We start from the raw sequence: 8,671 nt of genomic DNA, 5'->3' as shown, positions 1-8,671 counted from the left end.
GTATGACCCATTTCTAAAGGTTTACACACTGCAGGCCTGCAGAAAAGCTGCCACACACAAGTTGTTGCTCTGTTGAGCAATCACATACTTGTAAGGAGATGACACATCAAAGCCACATGCATTGTGTGAGTGTATGAGCCTGTGGGTAAAAGCAGAGGAGGGAACCTAAAGACAGCCAGGCAAAGTGTCCCAAAGCCTGGGCAAGACGTTCAGTTTGTACTGCAAATACGACTGTTCATTCTGCAGAGACAGCGAAGTGCACAATGACACTCTGCAGTGTAGGTGATCTGACTGGCACACAATACACAATACACATCGCCCGAATAAAACCTCAAACTGCACAAAATTCTAAGATAACTAAATGTACATTGTGATAGTCCTCTTTTGTTTTTGACTCATTATTACCAATCAGATTTGCCTTTAGCTGCATCCCTCCCATCACTGAGTGTCAGCAGTTACAGTCCTGCATGAAGCCTGCTGCTGTCAGGATACCAGCTGTAACTGATCTGAGGCCAGAAGCTTTCCACTGCTCACAAGTTTAGCGGCAAAAGAGTCCCCGCCAAAACAGCTTTAGTGTTAACGTCAAACTCCGAGGAACAGCGATGCGTTTCCTTTTTTAAATCATCCGCGTAATTTAAGTTTGACATTATGAGAACAAAGCTTAATTTCCTCTGTGTCTAATTGTAAATGTATTTCCTTTCGCCTCCTGCTTTGTACAATAAACGCCTTTAAGATCGTATTAATCCTTCACATAAATCAGAGCTCGGCTTACTTCATTTCAGGTGCTTTGCGCTCTCTTACTGTAACGTGCTTAAAAGTGTCATGAGGGAAACCCAGGAATGTTCCACTGGCAATGCGTGCAGGTTATTAAATAATCCAAAATGTAACATAAATATTAAAAAGAATAAGTTTTGCATCCGTGCAGCAATAAACCTCACACACGGGACTAATTTAACTGAAGACAGAAAGACTGGCACGAGGCGGTGATGTGTCTATCAAAGATTTAAAAAGAGGGGAACATCTTGAGTTTATCTCTCTCATTTCATCACCTCCGCGCACGGCAGCAGGTACAATAATAAAGTTCAGCCGTTTCTGTTTCATAGCATTTTTTTTAAAATCATTTTTTTCTTAAAGTGGTAATATTAAGAAGTAGGCTAATTGATCCAAATTGAGTATTTAATTCTTATTTCTAACTTAGGCTACTTATAAACATATTGTGTGTGTTTATCTAATATGAAAAGGGTTATATTAATATGTAGGTCGGGAAGCGAAGGTATCTGCATGTGATAATGCGGAAAAGCATTTAGTGATTAACATCGATGGAATTTGAATTGTTTTGTTGCTGTTTGAACATTAACGGTAATTCAATGACCGTGCTGGTTATATTTAATTGAAACAAAAAGCAGAGGAAAAAATTAGTTATGTCTCAAGTAAGTCACAGGACGGATGTCTGACTTCTTTAACATCTTCCCCGATAAAAGCAGGATATTATATAAAGTAATAATCGGGTAAGTACATTAAAGCTTATTTATAAGCCTATCTAATTGTGTCAATAAAGCGGGAGAGGAAAGAACTGGCCTTCAGGACGCACTCCGAGAAACTTTGTGCTCCAAGTCTGAAAATGTTTGTTTTTACGCACTGTAAAATCATCCCGGGAAAAATCTCTCAACTTCGGACTGACAACGGAGAGGGAAAAAAGCGAAGTGTTGATGGAAATATTTGCAGGGACACTTACGTGTTATTTCTCTCTGGGACAGGTGCTGCGGGTTCCCCTGTTTTCGTCGGGACATCGCCCTGGCATTTACACTGGCATCGCCCGTAGAGCGGCGCTGGAAGGGTGGCGTCTCCTCCTGCTGCTGCTCCTGCTGGCCGCACAAAGCTGACCTCTCTGCACTGTCCCAGATGTGGCCCTCAGACTGACCCCTGTTCGGTGGATGTCCCTCCAGTGGGCAGCGGATCCTGCTCTGCTGTGGCCGGCCGGAGCGCAGCGCTAGGCGGGCTGTCGGAGTTCAGTTCCAAAGTGGTGGTGCGCCTCCCTTCTGCTGGTGAGGGAGGGGGTAGTCCGGCTCTGCCTTCCGCGATTTCACACCATCTGTCAGAGGGGAGCGGAAGAGGAGCCTGGTGGAGAGGAGCAGGGTGAAGTGGAGGATACCCGGCCGGTCAGCTGTGTCCACTCGTCGGACACCTGGACACCGTGCGTCCCTGTCCGGAGGAAGCAGGTGAATTGACGCCAATTAACGTTCTGAAAGTGAGTCAAATAGGAATCCAATTTCCTTTTCGGTACTTCTCGCCAAGTGGTGGGCACTTCTTATGCCGCACCAGCAGTGCCAGGCGGGCGGGTTATACTTTAACTCTTGGAGTCAAAGCCCTGCTGCTCTGAGGACAGGCTGCCACCTTCTCTTGTCTTTGTGCTAGCTGAAGAGTCCCGCATCCCCGGGCAGTGTGCGGCAGTGTGCGGCTCTGTGCGGCTCTCTGGCTTCTACAATGGGAGAAAACTCAAGTTCAAGTGCGGACGTGACGTTCAGTCTGCGGTGAGAAGGGAGAGTGGAGACTGAAGAGCACTGGGGGCGACTAGTGGTGGCTTTCACACACACTGACACACACACTGACACACACAATAACCACTCTCACACCCTCGCATAAACTCGGGCGTGTGCGCGCATGGCGGCAGTGTCCAGAGTCGCTCAACTTGTCTCCGCGTCCTGTCGGTATTAGAATGCAATTTATTTATATTTGGTTATGACCTGTGTGGCATCCGTAGCTACATGATGCTGGACACTGAGGCTGCCTTCACATGTAAATGCACGCAGACATCAGTGTGTAATCTGTGCCGCTCCTTACACGCTTTCCCACTTTCTGGATAGGGTGCTGAATTTATTAAATATTGTTTTGACTCAAAATGTTATTAATATCAGACCCTTTATAAACAACTTTTGGCTAAATGTGCGTTTGGAGTCATCATCACAAAAATGAAGGCCTGTCGTATAATACAGTGAGCTCCTTAACAAATTGACTCCATGTATCATATGCGCAGAACATAATTAATCATAAATAATTGTATGATTTTGATTGACCAACTGATTCAATTCACGTTACGAGTTTATCATATAAAAGACCTGTATGTTTGATCAAATTTTAAATAGCTGGCTGTATTTATATATTTTCACCAATGCGTCGTGAAGGCCTGGATATGCGCAGACATTTATGGACCACACACTTCACACTCATTCATTCATGTACAAATGATTTAATTATAACCTGTGTTTGTTTTTGAAAACACATATCATTCTATCGGATATGTTAATCACATTAATTAGTCAGGATTGTAATTGTCAGAGAATTATTAATAATTGTGTTTAGGGCAAGGATGTTGGGATATATAGTGGCGTTAGTGACCTTAAGGTGACCTTAAGGCGAGGAACATTTGGATTAGGGTGATCTCTCCTTATTATTTAAAATCCTACTGATCAAGTTTAATTTGAAAATAAAATAAAAAATAAAATCAGAGCAGAGGAGAAAACCATCACATGTATATGCTGCAGCTTCAGTGTCTATAGGTGTGTGTGTGTGTGTGTGTGTGTGTGTGTGTGTGTGTGTGTGTGTGTGTGTGTGTGTGTGTGTGTGTGTGTGTGTGTGTGTGTGTGTGTGTGTATGCGCGTGCGTGTGTGTGTTTGCTTTTAAAGTTGTGTTAGTTTGTGGATGCGAGCTGATAAAGGAGCCAGAAAGCTCTGCGTGCTGACTCTCCCCCTACCCCTCCCCAGCAGCCCCCACTGTCTGAAATGAGAGGTGAGGGTCTAATTTACACCCCGCTCTGTGAGAGAGGCTCCATGGTAACATTTGGTGACTTGGAGAAACACATAGGGAGCCTGTGCGCTAGGAAAGAGGGAGAGCGTCTCTCTGATGGAACCTCACCTTGCTCAGATTGAGATTACAGGAACAGCAGTGTGTGTTTGTTAAAGCAGAGGTTTGAACTGGGGGGGCAGTCAGCCTAGAATCCTGGCTGCCAGCCCCTTCATCCCTGCAGAGCTCATCTGAACTGGATTAGCTGCTATCACATTCCAAAAACACTCCTTCTTATTTTTTTCTTCTTCATCTGCATGTCTCAACTTTGTCGCTTCATCTCTATCCTCAACCTCATGGCTGGCATAATAAATGGGGGGGGAAGCAGGCCTCGGGGTTCTTTTTATCCCTCCCCACCTCGCATCTATACAAGCCTCCAGTTTGTTCCTGGGCCAGGTGTTGTCAGAGCTGGAGAACGCCTTTCTCATCCCTCATTCCCCCGGCTTTGTGTGTGGACTTCTCGCTAGTTTTCCTGCAGCGCCTCGAGTGCTGCCGCTTCTCTCCTCTGTCCTTCTTCTTTCTGTCTTTCTATATATCTTCACGGGGGCTCATCTCAGCTGTTAGGGCTGTCTCCCAATGAGCCAAAAGCCTCTCCTTAATTCAGCGGCATACTGTAGGAGGACATAAATAGATTTCCTATGCTCATTTACAAGAAAAAGGAGAGGATGGCAGGTTCGACCAAATGTCTTTGTCGCAAGCATAACAGAACACCCACCTTCATTTGGGAGGGATACATGCAGCACTTTGTCACAATAACAGCCGACTGAGAGCATTATGTTAAAATGTAAATCATTGTCATTTTTAAAGCGCGACTCAGTGCCAGTGTTTTTTGTTTTTTTTGTTTCTTGTTCTTTTTTCATGGAGATAGGGGATTAAAGCTGCTTTGAGCGGCTCGGTGGATGGACGGAGGAGAGAAGAAGAAGCTGTCTTCATTGTCGCTCATATTTAAATCTACACAGACAAATCAGAGAAGCTTTAAGCACACACGTTATCAGGTTCACACTGTTATCAGTGAGAGCGCTGCTAATGGTACAGCCAGTTGTAAATGTTTTTCTATTGCAGTTTTTTAAGATGTAATGTTGCCTTTTTGGACCATTTTTGTATCATCGCAGGCTTCTTAATCCTGACTGTCGAGGAATCATGAGAGCATTCTGTGCCAAGTGACACTCCAGGCCAACATCGGCACCCGGATGTGCTACTTGTCCTTGCAACCTGATTGGTTCATTAGTCAGAAGGGCGACAGGTGCATCATGCCCACTTTCTTATTGGACATTTTTCGAAGGTGATTTCTCACTTAAAGGCCATCAGTGTGAGTTATGGTGGATGGCTCCCGGCATCCTGCTTTTGCCCTTCCTTCATTTGCATATATATATGCGGCTGTTTGTTTTTATGTTAATGCTAAATAAGTCTTTTCTCTCCCTCCTCATAACGCTCAGCGCCTCAGCTCGGTGGTTAAGTTTTAATTAGAGGGACGTGGAGGTGTCCTTTAGAGTTTTAAGATCACTTTCCCAACAACTGTTCTCCACTAAACTGCTAATACTAGTGTTTATGTGTTCAGATGCATGCTGGGAGATAAAGCAGGGTGTGGGGGGAATCTAATCTGCACAGTCAGTTCACAACTGTAGAGAGAAGCTTTGATTGAAATGCTTAATTTCTATTGTTCTATTGGTTTATATTTGTTTTTTCTATTGTATGTCTTTTTAAGCTTTCGGACCAGGACCAGGCTGTCGACCAATCAGAAGCAAGTGCTGTGGGGAGAGATGAGTCTGACTAATACCCTGTCAATCAAGACTGTCTGAAATGTGGACCTGAACTGAAAAACTCAAATCAGAAAAAATATTAGATAATGTTCATGCCTCCTGTAGGAAACAGCACAAGGTCATATTAGTTGCATCAGCAGCTGGAGACTGCCCAATATCTTTAAATTGTAGCTGATCAAATGGTGTTTCTGAGCACTTCAAATAATTAATGTAATTCCTGACTTTGAAACCAGCATTTAGAAGCTAATGAAGGTCAGGTGAGGTGTTGCAAAGCTCCAAATCAACCTGGTGGTAAATGTTCGGTTTTTAAATGTGTTTAAGTCAAACAATATATTTTGACACTTACAGTGAACCACTCCTTTTCGCCAATGATCAGTCATCTTCAATAGCAACCATAAAGTCTTAATGTGGTGGCAGCAGTGTGTGTGTGATGCTCTGCGCTGCTCACATCCTGACCCTCTGCAGGCACACCCGCAATGCAACACCACCCTCTGTCGGTCAGCCCCTGCCACATGCACAAAGGGAACAGCGTGCTTCACAAAGCCGACATATGGACTGTTTTATAAAAACTAAAAACAATACTGTTTTCCCCTGCCCAGGTAATAACCAGAGTAACAGATAGGAATAAAACAATTTTGAAATAGAAATAAAATATGTATAAAACACACAATAAGTATAAAATATGTATAAAATATAGTTCAGGTAAAACCACAAATAAAAGGAGGGTCTTGAGTTTGCTCTTAAAAGTAAGAACGCTCTCTGTCGAGATGGACAGAGTGTCCAAGCCTTGTTGAGGCGTGTGCTACACCATCTTGTACAGGCTGATCTCAGAACTTGACATACGCCTGTCTTTGGGGGCTGTAATGGTTCATTAAAAATAGATTTGAGTGAGTCTCATTATTACAGGTTCTGAATGAAGAGTTAAGTGAATAAACGCTGCTGTGATAGTCTCTGCATGGGATGAAGAGCAGAGCGTTTGAGGGCTAGCGGAGAAGCGCAGAAGCCCTTAAGCACAATTACGGATATCAAAGTTGGAATTATTCCTTTTATAGGGAAAATGCTAATCAGATTTATTTAGAGCAAGTTGGCAGCACTGAGCTCTCATTACCAACACACACACACAAACACACACACACACACACACACACACACACACACACACACACACACACACACACACACACACACACACACACACACACACACACACACACACACACATACACACACACACACTTACACACAAACACATGTGCACTCTCACTTTAAGACTTTTTACTCTCTTTTTCCTTCCTCTTCTCTTTTCAAAAAAATATTCTTTAATTCCCTCACAATTATGCAGTGGTTAATGTATATGTTGGTCATTATTCACAGTCTCATATAATGAGGCAGAGAGTCGAAACACGAAAAGAGGAGGTGTCCTCAACTCAGAGAGAAGCGTCCTAATTAGCTTTCCTTCAGTTAGAGGCTGTGTGCAGAGCGCTGCTTCATGCTAGCTTAGAAACTGAAGGGAACCTGCTGCCACAATTAAAAACCCCTATTACTAAAATAATGTTTGGAGACATGAATTTTGAGAAAAATTATGTTTATGTGTTAGCGTGTTAAGAATTACTATAACTATTTTTATTTTCATTTTACATAATAACAGTGTACCACAGAGTGAAAGGGATACCATCATAGACCATCTGGTTATAAACGGACCAGACAAGAGAAACACGCCACACGCTGTTCAAACTATTTGCATCTTTAATAATGCTTTTTTAAGTCAAGCATTTGTTGTGAGCTTTTGCTATACTTCATTGAGTTTTACATGTTCAATTATTTAATTTCTCATATAATGATGGGTGGAAACGTGAAATGGATGTCTGATTGTGTAATCACTGCAGGACAAAGTTGGCATCTAGCTAGAAGCTAAAACGATTGTGAATATACAATGCTTTTTATTGATCCTAAAAGTTAGCGAGAACTTGATAAGGTAAGCAACGTAATAAGATCATAAATCAGTGTTGCTTTTTTGGGTTGTTCTATTATAGATGATTATAAAGTCACTTCTGAAGCTAGGAACCAGCTGCAGTGTATTGTTCTTATCAACAGCAGAAACCTGATCTTTGAATCTGAAGCTATCAGACACTTCGTCAGGCCTCAAAACACAAACAGCAAAAACTTGAAATAGCTCTGTGAGGGCAAGGCTGGCTGTCTGCAGGCTGAGTGAAATCTGAAGCTGTTCTCCACCCGGACTTGTTCATGACCCTTGAGCACGGAGCCCCCCCGGCCACTGGCCAGGCAGACACACACAATTGTCGAGTCAAACAGAGCCGCGTATGACTCAATCAGGTTAGCTTGGCAGCTGGACGGCAGGCCTATACTTCCACCAGAGTCCCTGGAGGAACGGGGAGAGCGAGCAAACAAACAAGTGAAGGAGAGCACGGCCCACAACACACACACACACACACACACACACACACACACACACACACACACACACACACACACACACACACACACACACGTGCAAAGCTGGCATCTGAAAGAGGAGCCTGTGGCTGCCAAAGCTCGGTATTCAACACAATTAGCTCGGTCCTCAGACTCTCATCCTAAAGAGATGCTGAGCCAAGTCCAGCTTTCTTTTAAAGAAGCTTTCATGTCCGTTTTCTTTCCAGGGCTGACATGACTTTTGGCTGTCTCACCCCTCGCTTTCTCCTTCTGTGGAAATCCAAAAAACCTCTGAACATCCGGGGCCAAGTCACACAACAAGTCTCTTCCATTTTCTTAGCAGGAGGCTTAGTGAGGCTGATTGATGAGAGCTGATATGAGTTGCTCTGGCTGTCACAGTGTTGTTCTGAGCTATGAACGGACCGGGACTCAATAAGATTCGGTCAGTCCATCAGTGGGACAACACAGACGACAGATATTCCGGATGATAGTGAAACGAAATACATTCCATTGGGGTGAGATGAGACGCAGAGTTTAAACCTTTGAATCTGTTGCTGAGTGGGTTGGTGCGCTCATCTTCAGATCAGTGGAACACTGGTTCAATTCCCACCTTGACCCCCACCACAGTCAACATGTCG

General features: G+C 43.7%; 1 protein-coding gene across 1 annotated transcript in view; it reads right to left on the bottom strand.

Annotated features, from left to right (window-relative positions):
* The window catches only part of bcl11ba (BCL11 transcription factor B a), a 34,637-nt gene extending 32,166 nt beyond the window's left edge, over window positions 1-2,471 (bottom strand). Inside the window, exon 1 of the mRNA XM_063909412.1 lies at window positions 1,736-2,471. Coding sequence (XP_063765482.1) covers window positions 1,736-1,790 — 55 coding nt within the window. The 5' untranslated portion in view covers window positions 1,791-2,471. The remainder of the gene's footprint in view (window positions 1-1,735) is intronic.
* Window positions 2,472-8,671: the final 6,200 nt, after the last annotated feature.

This window comes from Eleginops maclovinus, chromosome 19, assembly GCF_036324505.1.
Source record: "Eleginops maclovinus isolate JMC-PN-2008 ecotype Puerto Natales chromosome 19, JC_Emac_rtc_rv5, whole genome shotgun sequence".
Classification (NCBI taxonomy): Eukaryota; Metazoa; Chordata; class Actinopteri; order Perciformes; family Eleginopidae; genus Eleginops; species Eleginops maclovinus.
Note: the sequence above shows the minus strand (reverse complement) of the source record. Positions and strands in the feature narration are given on the sequence as shown.